Genomic DNA, 19,336 nt, shown 5'->3' on the forward strand with positions numbered 1-19,336 from the left:
TCTGCCTATGTCACATGGCATACATCTCAGCAAGACTCAGTGTCCTTCGACTGCTGATGAGCGGGATCGCATGAGTAGAGTGCCATATGCCTCGGCTATTGGATCTATCATGTATGCAATGATAAGTACTCGCCCCAGATGTTTCATATGCACTAAGTATGACAAGCAGACACCAATCTGATCCAGGTGAGAGTCACTGGACAGTGGTGAAAAATATTCTTAAGTACTTGAGAAGAACTAAAGATATGTTCCTCGTCTATGGAGGTAAGGAGGAGCTCGTTGTAATAGGTTACACCGATGCTAGTTTCCAAACCGACAGAGATGATTCAAAGTCACAATCAGGATTTGTGTTCACACTGAATGGTGGTGCTGTTAGTTGGAAGAGTTCCAAGCAGGAGACGGTGGCCGATTCTACGACAGAAGCCGAGTACATCGCGGCTTCGGAAGCTGCGAAGGAAGGTGTTTGGATAAGGAATTTCCTCATTGAGCTTGGTGTGTTCCCGAATGCGTCTAGCCCATTGAATCTCTACCGTGATAACAATGGGGCAATTGCGCACGCAAAGGAGCCCAGGAACCACCAGAAGAACAAACACGTCCCTCCCGACTCATCTCCAGGATCCGTGACAGACACCTAGAAAGGGAGGGAGTGATTCCAAACAATTGGTATCAGAGCCTATAGATCCTAGCTACTGTACAGGGAGATGGCAGTAAAGTGAGGGAGTGATTCCCAACATAAATAAGTATGCATACGGCTAATCAAAAGGAACAAAGTTAATTGGCTTCAGAGAATCATTTCCGTAGGACTTAGTTTGAGCCATTACCTGAACTCCTTTTCTTCTGCCTCAGTTAGTTTCACATCCGAAAAAATGTACTCATGGTCCACAATTTCATCGCTGCATAAAATCACAATACTAATGTTAGTATATGTGCAGATCAACATATAGACAGCAAAATCTACAGTAATGAACCTATATTAGAATTGTTCTAGTACTGACCGAATTTCTTCCATTTTTTTGTCCCTTCGCTTTTGCAAGTACGCTTGCCTTGAGAATTTTCTGCACATTGATTGAACCAGAAAGAAACAAAGTGAGTCATTACAAAGTACCATCAAAATCTTTTTGATTTTGTAACTTGACCCTTCTTTCTACTTAAGTAGATAAGGGGATGAAGTAAATGTCTAGATTAAACAAAATAACTAGTCTCTTCATTCTTTAATATTTTATGTTTTTGAGCTAACCAACGTCAAATATTAGAGAACGGAGGTACAATGGTACCTCAACAATACAAGAATACTATTTAATGAAAGCAGCACAAAATTATTTGTGAGAGTAGGCAAGAACACCAAATCAATTTCCAAAAGAAAGCAGTCCATGTTCATCAAAACTATAAGTCTGTTAAAACTATTTCCTTCTAGTGATAAAAAAAAAACAAACTTCTATGGTAACATCACCATACATGAAATGTTACAAACCTAGAAGATATTCAATATCTGATTCTAGCCACAAACTTCTGCAGTCAAAAATGTGATTTCTCCATTACACTATGTTTATAAACATTAAGCTGGATGCAAGGAAAATATAGTATGATCCACCACACAGTACATTATATCAGTAGAATGCATGTAGTTGACTTCCATGAACCAATGAGTTAGGGCTAGCTCGGTGGGAGATAGTGCAAACCCCAACACCCAGGGTTGAGTCCTCTACAACTCTAATTGGTGCCAATCGCTTCTTAAATGAAATTACACCAAGTTTCTCCTAGGTTGGTCGAGTTTTTTTCATATGAAAGAACGGGTTCACTCAAAGTTGAAACCGTTGTCAAAATTTTGAAACTTTAGATAATTGCACTCATAATTCAACACTTCAGATAAATTATGTTCAGTCACAGGTTAATACAATTTCACATGTTCTTCTTGTATTGCTTATTCTCTTTTCCAAACTTGTTGCACTCATATTGATTTTCATAATTACGTGGCAATTATTTCCGATAACAAGGTTTTTCATTATTGTAAAGAATCAAGAGCAAATGACACACAGCTCTCTTGCATGTCCAAGAAAATAAAATGAACCAAGAGTAAAGCAAGCTTGCACTGAACCTAAGAATAAAGCAAGCTTGCACAAGACATTGGTAAGACGAAAAAAAAAGAAAGTTATAACAATAACTGAAAACAAATTGAAGTTGTGAAGTGAAAACCTCAGATCTGATGTGTCATTCTTGTCCATTGCTTGAGATTTTCTATTAAGCTCCTCTGTCAATGACCTCGTATTAATACTGTTTCACAAAGATAATAATTAAGCAGACATGTAAACTATAGAGGTTCAACTAGTCATACCTTGTTCTTCCTTAGATAATTGCCGCTCCATCAACTAAAGAAGACAAACCAAGTAACAAAGCATCAGTTCAAAACTTTAAACAAGATTTCAAAAACAGCATGTTATGGGTGGCTGGAGGGCCATCTACCCCTCACGCCAGGAGATAAGGATTAGGAGAGAGAATAGATTAAATCAGGTTAGTTCCTTAGTTTTAGAGATTAGTTTCTTAAGGGTGGCGTGAGGGGTAGATGGGCTGGCCCTCCAGCCACCAATAACACTTAAGGATGGGATTGGAGGGGGACTAGACTATTGGGGACTTGGGATTAAGTCTTCTTCATTGCTTGTCTCCTAATCCTTATCTCCTGGCGTGAGGGATAGATGGGCTGGCCCTCCGGCCACCCATAACACAGCAAGAATGCACAGAATCATTACAAGAAATCTATGACTGGAAAATGAAATAACTTGTGTTACACATCACAACTTCCTAACAAGACAGCTGCTTTCTAAAAAAACTGAAAAATAAAGACAAACTATGAAGATTTGAAATATGATGGCTGGAACGACTATGAGAGTTATCACCATTTCTCAGCTTGTAACATTAGACTAATTTCCATACTCTAGAGCGCCCAGAACCATCACTCAAGCTGTGAACTTAATTCAAGTGATAGATACGGCTGGATGGCAGGATGAAGAGAAAAGCACAGCTTAGTCAAATGAATTTATTTTGTAAAGCTCACAATGAAGTAGAAAGGTGTCCCGAACCTAGAATATAAACTAAATGGCATTCCCGCAATTACTCGAAATTTTGATCAAAACACATATTTGGCATTCAAGAGCCTGCCATTTTTAGGATTTATGTTGTCATGTATAGTATTTGAATATATACTGCAAATCTACAACTAGAATTTGTTTGTTCTCAAAAGAAACAGAAGCAGGGCAAGAAGTATCAGCTACATTGGATATTACCTTTCGTGTGTTTGCTGCATCTCTTTCTTTCATGTTCTTTTCTAGCTGGGCCCTTGCCTCCTGATCTCTTATCCTTTCTTTCTCCTCCTACAAGGCATTGAACGTTCAAACAGATTCAAGAGTGCATCCTGGCTGACAAACCACATTTTCCACATTCTAATATACAACTAAATAGTACTCCTAGAACAAGACATACATCAGAACTGTTGTTGCCATCTTCTTCGTCCTCCTCTTCTGTTCGCCTCCGCACCTTCCTTCCAGAATCCTTTGCTACTTTTTCCTAAATATAACATCTTCAATTAGAGTCATCATTGTATGAAAAAGCTGGACAAAAAAGGTGGGTACCACTCAGATCATACATCCTCATCATCATCATCCCCGCCATCTTGATCTGCTTTCCTCCTGAATTGCTTCCGACTCTTAGATGATTGAGTTGTTGAGCTCTTTCTACTCGTTGATGTTTGGTTGTCAGCATCGTTGTCATCCTCGTCGGCCAACAGCTTGTAAGTGCTCTGTTTCTGGACAAGCTTTGCTGCTTCCCTCTCCTGCTTCTGGTAATTCTGGAGAAAACAATGCGAAGCATTATATCCGCAAACAAACAACCACCGCATTATGAGATAGAACGAACAAAGCAAGCAGGGAAATCAAAACATACACTGATGCCGCTGGCCCTGCGAGGAACCTTGGCATAGATGTCTGCCGCAAAGGTGCGGGTCTCCGCGGACGAGGTGAACCCGAACTCGACTAACTTGCCCACAAGGTCGCTGGTGGAAGAGCACTCTTTTGCTGCGCACGCACACATGCATGTGATCTCATATTCAGGACAACAACAAGCTGAAGAGGAACAGAATAAAGCAGCAGGAAATGAAATTCAGTTCGACAATGTGCATACCGAGCCTGATGACGTACTGGACGATGACGCTCTTGGAGTAGCCCAGGAGGGACATGAGCTTGTCAGAGATCCACTCCCTAAGCTGCCCATCGCTCGCCATGCCCTAACCCTTCCAGTGACGGAGCACGCTCTAAATTTTAGGTGGGGTGAACATGTGAGACAAAACTCTTAGTAAAAAAGATCATGTACACATGACACGCATTCTCATTGAAATCACACAAATAAGAGTACAAATGATTAATAAATTGATGTTTAAATATTGAAGATGGTACCTCCTGTAAAAAAGGTGGCAAAGTCCTTAATGCCATAATATAATTAATTAATTCAACACAAAGCAGGATCCAAGAGCTAAACAAACCAAACCTTTCGATTTGAAAAACAAATCAGTTAGTTCCTATTTCCCTGTTGCTAAAATAAATCATCACATGACAAAAAGGTGAAGGAGAAAGGCGTGCCCGTCATGCAGTGGCGGAGCCAGGGTTCCAAAGTTGGGGTATACCCACTTCCTAAGGGGAAAAAATCCAATACAAAGGTACAAAATAGTTCACAGAATCACCGTACCACCAATGAAAGGCACAAATTGTTTAAGACAGTCTAAGAACTAAGATATCCATGAAACAAAGATAAATTATAAAATAGTTAAAGAAAATTACAATCTAACATTAACTTTGTGGTCCTTCATGGCTTGGAAATTGGTTGCTGCGAAAAGAACTCAACGCTCAACAAATGTGAGCAAGCAATCATTAAAGTATTGATCCCCCATCTATTTCACGATTTTGAGCTTGATTCTCACAGAGCTCTACAGAAGGAATACTTGGATTTTGAGCTTGATTCTCACTGGTAACCGGATCAACACGAGTAACTCGATTTTACAAATCTCTATGATATACAGGAAAGGCATACACACAAATGAACTAATCAACAAAACTAATCTTCCTAATTTCCTATACACTCAGAAATGCTGAGAGGTGGAGGGGGAGGGTCGGTCCTCACCTCACTCAATCAAGCAATCAGATTGCTCGCCAACGGAGGTCCGAGGGAAGGAGCCGCGGAGGCCAGACGAGGCGAGGGATCAGCCGCTGGCCGGGCACAGGCGTGCAACTCCGGCGGACCGGCCGCCTGGAGCCCGCAAATGCGGCCTTAACCAGTTGCCGGCCGCCGGATGGCGGAATCGGACCTAGGGTTTCCGATTTCGCCGAGCCCTCGCGTCGATATGGGGGAACGGTGACGGGGCAACGGGCAACGTGGGCACGACCGCACGGGGCAAGTGGTGGAGTCAGAGCTTGAAGACGCGGGGCCGGACCAGGAGATTTGATGGAGCCGGAGGCGGACAAGGCACACGCGGCGGCGGCGGCGACGGCGACGACGTTGGGGCCGTGGCGTGGGTTCGAAACGGTTTGAGAACTGAGAAGTCGGTGGGCCGGTGGTGCCTGGTTAGGCTGAGGTTGACGCAGCCCATTGGACTCCAATGGTACCAGGAAAGAAAGAAGTTGACGCAGCCCATTGGACTCCGGGCTTCAGCGGCCTAAAAAAGATTGCAGGCTTAAGGCTTTCAGCCCGATTTGAAAAAAATATACTCCAAGATTTATATCTATATCTGTACCTAATATTAAAGTGCGGTTGTTTCTTCCCACCATCGTGGTTATTTTGAAAAAAAAGTCCCTCAACTTTTTCGTAATCAACCCGCAGTCCTGAGAGTTAAACTGCCGCAGTTTGTTGATAATTTGCAAAAAAGTCCCTTAGCTTTTTCAATGGCGGAGGAGCGTGAGGGTGGGGATGAAGCAACGGTCCAGCGCCTAGCGGAGCAGCACGGCCGGCGCTAGGCCCGAGAGGTGGTCCTGGCACAGCTACGCCACCGCACATGGGGGATGGGGTGTCGCGGCTTCCGACAAGGGCGGACTAGCAGCTTTCCCGGCGGTGGTGCTGGGACTTCCCGCAGTAGTGGCGCGTCCCATCGCATCACCCTTTGCTGTAACCTGAAACTAATCGTAGCGAGGAAGGCATCACAGGCATAGCATAGTGGTGAGGAGCTCCCCCATGATGTGCAGCAGATCTCGCATGGCCATAGTGATGTATGCCACCACCCACCAGTGTGGATTTACTCGCATGCCCAGCCATAGTCCTCAATTAGAGGTAGCGCTAGCTGATGTCATCTTCGTTAGCAACACTCACCGCCACCTACCAGAAGGGCTGCCGTTTCGCCTCAGCAAGAAACTCTACTGCATGTTGCTGTATCACCAGGAGGGCAATCCACAACTGGGAACTGTATGCGTAGGATGACGAGGAAAAATCCACTAGAGCACGTCGCTACTGATCTGCACAGGTACTTTTTAAGTCACAAGAATTAATGATAAGAAAGGTAAATTATGATAAGAGGGATTTTTTTGCTCCACTTATTTTGTAATATGATTAAGGAGTTTATCGTGGATACTGTGGTACTTCTTGAGGGCACACTTCATGGTCACTTGGTGCAGTACCTTCTCTTCTACAATTTGTGTTCGTCTTAGTACAACGCCCGGTTTTTTTGTTATGAAGGATTTTAGCTCAATTGATGGACAATTAATCTTAAATATGATTTGTCCTTATATTTTGAAATTTTTGACTGCAAGACTTTACTATTTGAATCTGAAAATTAATTTGTAGGTAGAATATTTATCATCATTGACTATATTATGAGGAGTAGAATAATACAATGATATTGGTTGATTGCTCATACTTCTTGGAGCAACTAGACCATGATGTCAGGATGTATATACCCAGATATGAATTGTTGAGCATATTATAATCAAGGACTGAGCATTTATTTTAGCCTTGCAGTTTTTTTCCTTTTAGAGGTTGAAAGTTTTGTGAACAACCTCTCTTATGTTCATAATAACTTGCATATTTATAAAAACTAAGACAAAAGTTGCATTAGTACTGAATCTTACTATAAATTTTAATACATGTTTGAACAAATGTATGACACGTTACATATGTATAAAAATTAAGATTCTACCGTTCAAATAGATCATGTAGAATTCAAAAGAGTTGTCCGTTTATTATTATCAGAGATGTATACAAATATTATGGAGGATACTAAACTAGATTAGGAAGTGAAGCAAGCAAACTAGGAGCTAGCAGATGTTAACTTGGGAAAGAGATAAGAACCTTTAGCAACGCACGGACATTTTATGCTAGTAAGATAACAAAAGGATTTCTTTTTTGGAGTAGAAATAAAGTTCGACGTGTGCAAATGCATGCATCAACAAAGAAGAAAATGATACATGCATCAACAAAATGTTTCGGGCTTCCGTCGGCCTGCCCCCGAGGAGAAGGGATGCGGGCGTCTTTATTCTTCTTTTTTCCCCCGCAATATCAGTGATTGCCGTACCGATTGTCCTGCACGTGACAAGGGCAGGCTATGGGTTTGAATTTCTACTCAAAACATTGATGCATGTACTTGCATACTTTTGTTTATACAACAGTAGTATTAGTATTATTAGTATGCTGAAACAAAGGCTCACTTGCCGAGTATAGTATTATTAGTACGCTGAAACAAAGGCTCACTTGCCGAGTATTGATGGACAAACGGGCAGCCCAACCCAGCCTGGCTCGAGCACGATTTGGCTCGGCCTGTTTAGGCCCAGCATGGTGCAGCCCGGATAATAACCGTGCCGGCCCGCGTGCCGAAGAGGCGGCCCAGGTTCAGCACGGTGCCTTCTTAGGCGGGTCATGCCGGCACGCTGGCCCGACGGGCCTTAACGTCTCACTTCACAAATCCACCCCCGACTCCTTCCTTCTCCAGACCTCCCGCGAGCACGCACGACAGTGGCGCTGGCGTAGCGCCGGCGGCGCAAGGGTGCGCCTCCCATTCCCCTAACTACCCCGGCGTGTTCCCCATGTCACGGCGCATCCGATCCCCCTTCAACTAGCCGAAACCCTAACCCTAGTGCCATCCACGACGGCGGCGGCGCAAACCGGCGGCGAGCCCCGGAGTTGAGCGCGGCAACTCACCTAAAACTAAGAAAAGGCGCGAGCATGAGGACCACGGGCTCACCACGGCTCGGTTTGTGCGGTTGGTTGTCGAAGATGATGGCCGGAAGGTGGTCGTCCACGGTGAGGTAGGTGGCGGCGGGTGGAACTCGGCGACGGCGGATGATGAACCCGCTTCCTCCTCGTGCTCGCCAGCCGCCCTCGTTGTCAGCAGCACGGCCGCAAGATAAGGCTGCTCCGCTGCTGCCCTGCCGGTAGCGCCGTGTTCGCTTCCGAGTATCCCGTTCCCGTTGCGACGATGGTGGCCGGTGGCGGTGAGAGGCCGCGGGCGCCGGCCGGCGCGGCCGGGCTCGCCGTGTGGGCGACGCTGCTGTGCAACGTCGCCTCCCTCGTGTACCTCCTCCGCGGCTACGTCGTCGACGGGCGCCGCCGCCGCCGCCAAGGGTGCGCAGCGAGGTCGGGCGCGGACATGGCGCGCTGCTGGTGGACGAGGAGACCGAGGCGCCAGACCACTTTTTATGCGTTTTGCAAGCTGGAGGATCGGGACAACACAACACAAGCTCACAAGCTTGCAAGTTTAAGGACCGGCGGAGTACTTTACTCATATTACAATACAAGTCTCAGGTTTACAGTGGACAGAGTACGATCAATCGACACAATGAGGGCGACCTTCGTAGCAGAAGGGATGCGAGCTCCATCAGCTCTGTGTCCCACCTGAATCCTCCATGGATGACGCTTCATAGACTCTGAAGTGATGCATGCCCAGGCCATGTGATCACAAGATTCCCAGGAAGCTGCAAATCGTTGTAGGCCTTCACGCAACAGCTTATTTGTTCAACCTGTGAGTTTCTCTGTTCTCGACCTTTCAAGCAATGCTTTCGGGATGACTCTTCCCTTTTTGGTTGAGTTTTTTTTGGACCATTTTGCATGACCTCAAGCATCTCCAAAAATGTAACAAATAATATAGCTCTAAAGCTTTCCTAGTTTTAATGATTGAGATTGATGATAAATAAAGATGCTATTTGATTCCAGGAATGGTAACATAAATGCAAATGCAAATAAATCACCGTGTTGTTGGTAGTTGTGTGAATGTGAACATACCAAACTGTAAGTAAGAATGAACAGACACTTAAAGACAGTAAATAAACTAACATGTGCTATCATAAGGCTATTAAGCTCAATAGTAATTTCCTATGAACAAAGCGCCTCATCATATTGGGCTATTGGCTGCTTCTGAAGCATTTTGTGGGCTCTGCCGTTTCCAAAGAATTAGGAGGTTATACACATCTGACAGTCACCTAGTCACATCAGCTCCTCTGAACAATTTAAGCTTGGATGGGTTCCTTTATAAATGCATAGCTTTCTATGTTAATGTAACCAACCATGCTCTATTGATGTTGGTCATACATGCATACTAGGACGTGAAACAAACCAAGAGGCCTTGCAGCCTAATAATTTACAGAAACTATTTCAAAACTCATAAATATCAGTACATCACTGATTTCAGTTTCCCTCATGTTCGCTTGAAATGTTCTCGTATAAATCTCTCACCATGAGACGGATACTTTTCTCGGATGTATGCACGGAGGCACTTCTGGTATGAGAAATCAATCCAAACACCATCGGTGCGAACAACGAAAAGGCATCTTGACTTCCTGAACTCAGGGTGCCTATCAACCTTCAAAGACAATCCAAGTTCAAAAAATCAACATCTACACTTCTAAATTACAAATATAAATTTGGAATTGTCTGCCAAGGATACATTATATATATATCAAGTATGTGCAAAGCACCATAAACCGATTGTATTCTAAGGTAATTGTGCATAAGATAGTATTATTACTTGAGCTTCTTCATATCCAGTACAAAAGCTTCATAATATAGTAAACTATAAGCACAAAGCAGAGCACTCGGCTGAGAAAGCGGTTCCACTTCATGGAAGGAATTGGCTAATCATGATATTACCACAATGCCAATGATCACGCAACGGTGTAGATCGTTTCATTAATACATCGTACTGATTGATCTTGAAAGAAAGATCAATTTGAATACAGCATCAATCAAATTAATATTACGAGCCATGATTAAAAAAAACATTTTAGCTATCGACATTTATGTTGCCTTACATATAGAGTTGATGTAAGCACTTCCTGGGGTAGAGGTGAGTCTATAAAAATGTTTAAGTTATTGCTCTAACAGGCAAACATGCATAGCCAACCAGGTTTACGTTTTATATGGTTCTGTAGCGTTCCTAGTCTTAGTGATCGAGTTTGCTGGATAACAGTAAGAACCCTTTCTGAACCAGAATACAAATTTCTTATAATAAGATAGAACACATTGGTAATTACTGTTGCCAATATAAATTTGTTCATATTAGAATACTAATAACCTTAGCAGCATGAGATGCATATGGCATTGCCTTGTTTGTTCTCAGTATATAGTACGAACACGATATAGAATGTCAGGAAATAGCCTAAGCAGCATAAGATGGATCCAGGGCTGGAATCTCGGTGCGTCAATGGATCTGGCCCTAAACCTGATCGGGGTGGCTTAGGAGCCGTGTTCAGCTATAGCACACAACAAGGCAGATAGGCAGGGATGACAAAGAGACCGGACAGATAGGTCATTCAACCCGCACTGCTTATGCCTCCCCTAACAAACCTGACTCAAATCGACTAAGGGTAAATCAAGATAGCATTTCAACCAACCTATGATGAACTAATATCTTTAACAAACTCAACCAAAACTAACCCAGGTCTACAGATTACAGAATATACAGTGCAGTTGTCCACCTTGCACTGGGGAGTAGCAGGTTAATACCCCAAATGACAGGTTTTCAACAATGAGATGGCTGGTCCACTGTGTTACTCACAGTTCGATCAGTGGCAGGACAAATCAAACAGGGTCAAGAACCAAAACCGCAAGGATCCAACTGAAATAAAACAGACCCCAAAAAAAAACACTAACTAGCACTACTGTACAAGTAGTCGCAGAATAGCAACAGCTTAAACAACACCTCATCGTTATTTATACAGTACGTACTCCGTATTTGGTAAAGTACTAATACTACTTGGCAAGTATTCCATGTTTTGAGCAGAAAACCAATAATAGCTCGTGAATAAAATTGCGCAGCTGGTAGTTGCGGCTCACTCACCATTATAGCGTCAAGCCCACAGCCAATCTTATCCTGCGCGCGTGGATGGAACGCGAGGAGCTTCTGCACGACGACATTTTCGTCGTTCGGGCAGAGGCATTCGCCGTCTCCGTATCTGCTCGGACGCACGAAGAGGAGTAGTAGTACGTTAGAAGGCGAGAAGAAATGTTCCGACCACGGCATTTCAATTTTTTCCACCCAAGTTCATCGCGACCGCGGTGAAAGGGGCCCCACCTGTCGGAGTGGAGGATATCCTTGATGAGCTGCACGACGGGTTCGATGTCGCGGAGAATCTCCGCCTCGGCGGCCCTGAACGGCAGCGGGGGCTCCGGAGCCACCACAACCACCGGGGGGCCGGCGAGCTTGGACGCCGGCGGGAGCGCCGGGGGTGGGGGCTCGCCGGCCGTGGGAGGCCCGGGGAGGAGCCGACGGCGGGGCGCCGGCGCGGCCCACGGCGCGAAGCGGGAGGCCCGGAGGAGGATGAGCGGGGCCGCGGCGCGGGGGAGGGGGAGAGCGGTGGCCATGCCGCCCGGGAGGCCGAGAGGGAGGGGTGGGTGACTTGGATGCGAGTCAGCGAGTGTGGTGCGTCAGCAGCGCGCTGGATGGATGGTTGGAGAGTAACGGGTTGTACACTTTCGTTTATTCATCTAGCAATTTCACCATTAATTACATCAGAACACGCGAGGGAGTCCCAATAAAAAAATAAGAACAACACGAGGGAGTTTAATAACTGCTAGTACACTATTGTGAGCTGCGAGTCATTCGAGTTTGCGTCTGCAGCTCTGGTATTCGCTAATTGGCTATACCTGTACAGAGAGTTTGCACCAAAGTTTTTTTTTAGAAGAGTTTGCACCAAAGCTAGAACCCATTTGATGGTACGAATGTGTATACAGGAGCTTTTCTTGTGGTAATGCTTCACATTGCTGCCTGGTAATACTTGTTCACTAGCCTTTTTGAGTACTCCCCGAATGTAAGTGTTTCATTTGGTGGGATCAACTGGTCAAGCCAAAACAAAACTTTATCATTTGGGAAAAGGGAATCACAAGTTCTAAATGCAAATTTCTGCGAGCTTACACAAACCTCTTGGTGATAGGGGATTTCGCTTGGAAACTCCAGCTTCTCATTCCTGCCAAACGTTTTGAGAAAAATAATAAAATTGAAAGCCCATAGGCAGCAAAGATTTGCAGACCAAGAGATACCAGCCAGGCACACTGGTTCCAAGTTGGAAATAACAAATTCAATACAATAAGGACAGCAAATTACTTGCTACACGGGAGAAAAGCAAAAGAGAAAATGGGCTAATATGTTGGTATAAGACTACAATAAGAAGAAATTTTGTTCGTACCAATCTGGTTGCATGAACAGTGCAAAAGTAGAGCGGTCAACATTGGAAGCATTTTCACTGCTGGGTGCCTAGAAACAATAGCAACAGACAAATAAATTACAACTGTAGGAACACTCGTTACCTTTTAAGTACAGGCAAATTGTAGTATGTGAAAAATGCATGCTTAGTTACTGAGACGAATTTTGGTTTCAATAATACCTGCACACAGTGTGGGGTTGCACATAGATAACCTCTTGATAGTATTTCAGCAGTTTCCCCAATTTGGTAAGCCAGCTGATCCTCGTCAAACACAACCTAAGGTATTCAACCAAATGCAAAATAAGCAAAAAGCAGATAGCATCCTCTGAAAATAATGTAAATATACTTTACATGCAATTATTTAACTGACAATGTACAATGATCGTTTCATGGGAGTCGATGGTTCCAGCGCAGCATGATCCGTTTGCTAACATCGTGATGGCATCCCACAACTTGAACTGATTTATGGTCTAAACTGATGAGAAGTATACAGTTTGCAGGAAGCTACCTTAACGACTTGATTATCACGAGTCCGGATGTATAGCCCAGCTGCACTATCAGGACACGGTACCTCCACAGAATCTTTTGTAAACAGTCCACATGTGAGCCCTGCATTTACAGTCAGATTATCGAGTATTAACTATGATAAAATGTCACTTCTTTGATGATAACTCGCATACATTTTTTTGGCACATAATCCCACAAAACTAACTAAATACTTCAACTATCAGGGTAGAAAACAAGTCACCTGTTAGAGATCCATGATCGGTGTGCCATCCACACCATGATGAAACAGACTCAACTTCTTCTGTCTGTTTGCTATCATAAGAGACAAAATACACCAATTCTCAAAATTTAAACTGAATCTTGATCTGAAATATATCTATAACATATGATTCGTCAAATAAAAAAATCTTGATTTTGCCACAGGGGAAGGAAAAAGGCTCCACATTTCATTCACACAAGCATCACATGTAAAATGAATTTTCATATGCATGATGGTAGTATTTGTTATTTTTTAAAGCTATCTTCCATAATAGCGCTGTCTTGGCTGTTTAGTAGAAATATGTCGAACCTATGTGTGTACACTAACTACGTGCACCTGTAGGATGTTTTACTACCTTCAGAAATTTAATTCTGCATGTGTCTTTTTTTTTCCAGGATTGCATTCATGATTATAAAGTGTACCTTAACTGTCTCGGAAAATAGTACAACAGACGGCCCTTGTGACACCTTGAACGGGCAATTGTCTGCTCAAGACTGTCACCATCATATGATCCCACTCCTTGCTGCATTACTGAAAGGAAGACACAGGTTGATCCATTTAATTTGACAAGCAGAACATCACGATTGAAAAGGAGAGAATATTCTGAATAAAGCATCAAGCATAGAGATTGTTCTTTTGCCTAAAGAGACTTATGAACAAAATATTGGCGATTCATAGTTAGTGCTCTCTTCAATCACAAATAAATGCCAGTTTTATTTGCCAACAAATTTCTACTGTAATATTGTCGACAGAAACTTCTGCTGTAATATATTTGCAAAATCTAATATAAAGATATTGCGATAGTATTTGAAAAAAAATCTGTGAAATCAATTTTATTTATCAATCTAAATATCCTAAAGATATTGTGGATCAAATATAGTTTGATTGCATGTATTCTAGGAGGACATTTTAACTGGAAGTATTATCTTGTACCAGCACTGTGATTTATTGAATATACAGTACAGTGTGGAGGTTATCAGCAGAATTCATTAGATACCTACTAGCTCCATTGATTCCACTCTGAAATAATAAAATTAGTTTAAAAACTACAGTTAAACCCAACAAGTCAACTAATGTATAACTATAAGATGAGCCTCACAAGTTAATGTTCCTTTCTGGTGAAGTTGATGTTTTCAAGGGAAATTATGCTGAATGATAGCAATGGACCTTATGGTTCCATAACACATACCATAGCGATCGCAGTGATGAGCCAACATCAAACCAACTTCCATCATCAGCTTTCCAAGAGCTTTAAATGCTACAAAAAAAAGGAACGGAGAAATGAGTAAACACAAGCTAGATTCTAAATAGAAAATGAAAAAGGTTCAAATTAAGAAACTGACAGTCACATTGAGGGCTCATTGAATGCATTCGGTCATACCTATTTCAAGTTCAGGAAGACTGTCGGTTGGCCATATATTTGGTCGGCAATATGATGGATACCTGCAGTTAAAAATCATCATAGGTTTAAAATGTTAGATCACCGTACTGGAAGCTGACAGTAAATAAAAATGGTCATTTCATGTTAGAAACATTTTACCTACTTACAACCGCATCATCCATAGTAGGGACATCCAAAATGGGGTTCGCATAAAAGGAACCTTTGAATGTGTCTGCATGGAGTAATGAAATTCGTCTTAGAACAAAAGTTCATGTCAGGATTCATGACTAAAAAAACGAAGGGAGCAGAGCAGAGCTGAACAGATAGACTCAAGGGGTGTACACAGAACATCCAGCATAGGAATGAAATTCACAAGTCCCAAAACTTCATTTTCTTTCTTTTACTTTGCAACAATCTTTCAAAAATGCATAGTTCCCCACACAAAATAGATACTTGATCTGACAGAAGTCACAGAATGAACAAGTCTTTACCAAGTTTCCCGGACTCAAGTTTCTCCTTCCCATGACTCCACCCAAAATTATACCTGCAAATGGCATATGCACATAATCATATAAGCTAGTGACTGTTACCACAGGGATCGGTTCTAATTAGGAGCTTTGATGTGGGGGGCAATCATATGAAATTCATGACTAAAAGCACCACCTGCTGTCTGAGTCTTCAAGTTGTTTCTTCACATCTTCAGGAAGGTTTGCAATCCTGGCAAACAAGCAAGGACCAAATATTTTAGTACACCAATAACTGAAACGAGAGGGAAAACATGACATCAATAACCACTTGCCTTGGTGCCAAGCGCAGCAGGCTTTTCCTCAGCTCGGGGAAACCAGGCACCTGCGTGCACACAGCAAGAGAGACCCAGGTGATTGCAGTTCAAGAACGAAACGAACTCCATCAATTACTTGGATTTTTTCCCCTCGTAGGAAACGCATTGAGTTGCAGCCGGCCCTACTCACACCGGCAATGGAGATGATGCCGAGCCCCTGGGGCCCGAGGCCTTCCTCGATCTTGTCGCCCAGGTCCTTGTCCCTCTCCTGCGCCCGACGCCGCCGCCGCCGCCCAAACCAAGCCGCGAAACAACACGGTGTCAGAAGCAGCAGGACTCACACACCCCCGATACGACAGCACCGCACACTTGTCAAGTAGTGGAAGTCTCACCTTGAGGTCGGCGAAGGGGATGGTGACCATGCGGACGGTCGGCGGCCGCTCCATCGCGCGGCACCGGACCCAGCGGGCCGCGGGGGCGGAGGCGATGGCGAGGGCGGCGGAGGCCTGGCCCCGGGATCTCCTGCCTCGCGCGGCGGCTGGAGCCCAGGTGGGTTGTGCCCGCACGGCGCTGCCCACCTCCACCATGACTCCGTTGGATACTAGGATTCGTGTGGGGGCGAATTTTTTTGGGCGGCACCGGCCGGAGATGGTTGGACGGGGAGAGGCTGCGCCGTCACGTGCACGCCGCCCCGGTGGCGCGTCGCGTCTATCGCTTCCGTTTGCGTCTCTCTGGCGCCGCTCCACTTGGCTTAGGCTGCTCGATTCTGGACAACCAAAATCAATCACTGTACCAGCATTGTAGCATAGTGTAATGTTTCGTTTGTATTGGTGAATTATTGTCCAAATATTAACTAATTAGGCTTAAAAGATTCATCTCGCAAAGTACAACCAAACTGTGCAATTAGTTTTTGATTTCGTCTACATTCAGCACTCTATACATGTACCGTAAATTTGATGTGATGGAGAATCTCCTTTTGCATAGTGCCAAAGTTGAGGGTAACTAAACAAGGTCTTAGGCTAGACGATCTCACCGGCGGACGGATCGGAATCGGACGGTCATGATTGGACCGGAAGGTAGCATAGATACGACATCAAATTTTTTTACTACTAATTTTCCCAGGGTCTACGACGTCTTAAACTTCTTTTCCGTCTCTCGGTAAAAGTTATAAAAATCGAAAGTCACCGGTGGTAGCATACCGTGCAAGGACCTAACATATGACAAAATAATTCATTAAAGTTATTTTAGGCTAATCCAGTGGAAGTTTCATAGAGGTTGCATGCACATTAATATGGTGATGCATCAGCCTATGTAATAGCATGATAAGATATTTATGAAGTGAGAGTTTCATCAGGATGAAACTGTGCCTACACTGTTTACAGGACCATGAAACCTGTTGAAATTTGCATTGGACGCCTCACAATTAAATAGTATGGGCATTCTATGAAATCGTATAATGAAATTTTGCATTGAGAGGTATTGTTTCATTCATCAAATCAAATATCTTTTGATGATACGTCACTTTTGAAAACTGCAAGATGAAACTTCCCCCGGTAATAACAGTACCAGGAACAAAAGGTCCCAGCCCGTTCGGCATTTTGCATCAGGACCGGTTCACCAGTTTAACTAACAAAGGTTCAGAGAAACATCTGCTCTGGACACTCTACAGCCTCAGGAGCAGGCGCAGTTTGAACAAATGAAAGACAAAAAAGGACTTGTTAGTTCAAAAAAAAAGGACAGAAAGGACTTGGGCACAAGACACAGACCCACAAACACAAATGCACAGTGGAGCGGTGATTCACTTCGCTTCAGGTTGCTTCTGCACAGTATCTGGAGTACGTTCTCCTTAGGCATAAAGGCGTGCTTCATGTTCAGATGTTCTTGCCTCCTCGTAATGCTTGTTCAGTATCCTCTCTGCGTACTCCCCGTATGCCAGTGTTTCCTTTGGTTGAATCGACAGCTAGAAAGTCAAAAGTCAAAACAGAAACCAGTCACTATAGGGACTGCGCGTGCTGAATATTGTACTTATATTCAAGGGTGGATCTAGGAAATACTCCCTCCATCCCAAATTATAAGTCGCTTTGACTTTTTTGATACATCCACTTTGCTATGCATCTAGACATATTGTTATATCTATATACATAGTAAAGTGAATGTATCAAAAAAGTCAAAGTGATTTATAATTTGGGATGAAGGGAGTAGCTGGGAGGGGGGCTGATCCTAGCTTATTAGGAGCTCAAGTATTTTTCATCTTTAGTTTTTCATAATTTTGCTTGCCATGGACCCCGGACCCGCCACCGTTATATTAATAAGACTCGTTTAGACAATACCTCTCGGTGATTGGGGAATTCGCTTGGAAACTTGATCTTCTCGTTCCTGCCAAATGTTTCAAAGGTTTGACTAAAGACTTGAAACAGTGAACCCTGAATAGAATTGAAAGCGGGCCATATATATTGAGAAAGTTGTTTGACACAAAAAGCAAATGAAAGATTTATCCATGTTTATTGGACTTTCCGTTACTTAACTGCACCTTTTCTAATCAATATGAGATGGCACCTTGCAAATACAGTGAAAAACCTCGTATTCTATAGTCTATGGGGGTGCTTGGCACACACATCAGATGTTTGGACACTAATTAGGAGTATTAAACATTAGTTAATTACAAAACTAATTGCACAACCCCTAGGCTAAATCACGAGACGAATCTATTAAGCCTAATTAGTCTATGATTTGACAATGTGATGCTACAGTAACCATTCGCTAATGATGGATTAATTAGGCTTAATAGATTCGTCTCGCGATTTAGCCTAGGGGTTCTGCTATTAGTTTTGTAATTAGCTCATATTTAGTCGTCCTAATTAGCATCCGAACAGTGATAGGGCTAAAGTTTAGCCCCTACCTCCCAAACACCCCCTGCGTAGTGCGTTGTATATATATATATATATATATATATATATATATATATATATATATATATATATATATATATATATATATATATGCATGGCACACAGTTGAGGTGAAGAAGCTCTAATAGCACGTAGCCCGGCCCGTCGTACGATGAGTTGATAACCCTTTGGAGTGTTTGGAAGGAAGGGGTTAAATTTTAGCCCCCGTCACATCGAATGTTTGGATCCTAATTAGGAGTATTAAACCTAGACTAATTACAAAACTAATTACACAACTTCTAGGCTAAATCGCGAACGAATCTATTAAGCCTAATTAGTCCATGATTTGACAATGTGGTGCTACAGTAACCATTCGCTAATGATGGATTAATTAGGCTTAATAGATTCGTCTTGCAATTTAACCTAGGGGTTCTGCAATTAATTTTGTAATTAGCTAATGTTTAGTCCTCCTAATTAGTATCCGAACATCCAATGTGATAGGGCTAAAGTTTAGCCCCGTGGTATCAAACACCCAAAAGAGCAAAATAGTGAATCACAAGTGAGCAGCAGATGGCATTTTGGAAAGACAAACTTGCACTTACCAATTGGCTGCACGAACAGTACTTCGAAAGTCGAGCGGTCAACAAGCGAAGCATCTTCATTGCTGGGCGCCTAGAAACTAGATATGAGCACTTGCATCCATAAGAGGAATCCAGTGTAAATAGAGTGGACCCTCCAATTAAAATACTTGCCATTATTGCGTTTGGTTCCTTTGCTTATTTTTAGCACGTGTCACATCAAATATTTAGATACTAATTAGGAGTATTAAACGTAGATTATTTACAAAACCCATTATATAAG

General features: G+C 43.1%; 3 protein-coding genes and 1 long non-coding RNA gene across 4 annotated transcripts in view; all 4 read right to left on the bottom strand.

The window, feature by feature from the left end:
* LOC101762541 (pre-mRNA-splicing factor ATP-dependent RNA helicase DEAH1) overlaps positions 1-5,574 on the bottom strand; it is a 14,632-nt gene extending 9,058 nt beyond the window's left edge. Inside the window, exons 1-10 of the mRNA XM_004961220.3 lie at positions 5,164-5,574; positions 4,171-4,300; positions 3,934-4,064; positions 3,638-3,838; positions 3,475-3,558; positions 3,279-3,365; positions 2,333-2,366; positions 2,194-2,248; positions 996-1,055; positions 822-893 (exon numbers count right to left, since the gene is read on the bottom strand). Coding sequence (XP_004961277.1) covers positions 822-893; positions 996-1,055; positions 2,194-2,248; positions 2,333-2,366; positions 3,279-3,365; positions 3,475-3,558; positions 3,638-3,838; positions 3,934-4,064; positions 4,171-4,270 — 824 coding nt within the window. The 5' untranslated portion in view covers positions 4,271-4,300; positions 5,164-5,574. The remainder of the gene's footprint in view (positions 1-821; positions 894-995; positions 1,056-2,193; positions 2,249-2,332; positions 2,367-3,278; positions 3,366-3,474; positions 3,559-3,637; positions 3,839-3,933; positions 4,065-4,170; positions 4,301-5,163) is intronic.
* Positions 5,575-9,285: 3,711 nt separating this feature from the next.
* On the bottom strand, positions 9,286-11,855 carry LOC101769464 (protein DCL homolog, chloroplastic). The gene is made up of 3 exons (XM_004963551.3): positions 11,531-11,855; positions 11,297-11,411; positions 9,286-9,820 (listed from the first exon to the last, which is right to left on the bottom strand). The coding sequence occupies exons 1-3, from the start codon at positions 11,818-11,820 to the stop codon at positions 9,656-9,658; spliced, it is 570 nt and encodes a 189-aa protein (XP_004963608.1). The 5' UTR covers positions 11,821-11,855; the 3' UTR covers positions 9,286-9,655.
* A 66-nt stretch (positions 11,856-11,921) lies between these two features.
* Positions 11,922-16,316, bottom strand: LOC101762948. Its single transcript, XM_004961221.3, has 15 exons — positions 15,980-16,316; positions 15,778-15,855; positions 15,606-15,655; positions 15,470-15,523; positions 15,298-15,350; positions 14,966-15,038; positions 14,807-14,868; positions 14,615-14,683; positions 13,848-13,956; positions 13,408-13,478; positions 13,168-13,268; positions 12,840-12,935; positions 12,642-12,709; positions 12,377-12,422; positions 11,922-12,292 (listed from the first exon to the last, which is right to left on the bottom strand). Exons 1-15 carry the CDS (start codon positions 16,172-16,174, stop codon positions 12,212-12,214), a joined length of 1,206 nt encoding a protein of 401 aa, XP_004961278.1. The 5' UTR covers positions 16,175-16,316; the 3' UTR covers positions 11,922-12,211.
* Positions 16,317-17,203: 887 nt separating this feature from the next.
* LOC111255717 lies at positions 17,204-19,148 on the bottom strand. The gene is made up of 3 exons (XR_002677131.1): positions 19,078-19,148; positions 17,918-17,963; positions 17,204-17,547 (listed from the first exon to the last, which is right to left on the bottom strand). It is a non-coding gene; the product is annotated as an uncharacterized LOC111255717 (long non-coding RNA).
* Between the last annotated feature and the right edge of the window lie 188 nt (positions 19,149-19,336).

Source organism: Setaria italica, chromosome III, assembly GCF_000263155.2.
Source record: "Setaria italica strain Yugu1 chromosome III, Setaria_italica_v2.0, whole genome shotgun sequence".
NCBI classification, from domain to species: Eukaryota; Viridiplantae; Streptophyta; class Magnoliopsida; order Poales; family Poaceae; genus Setaria; species Setaria italica.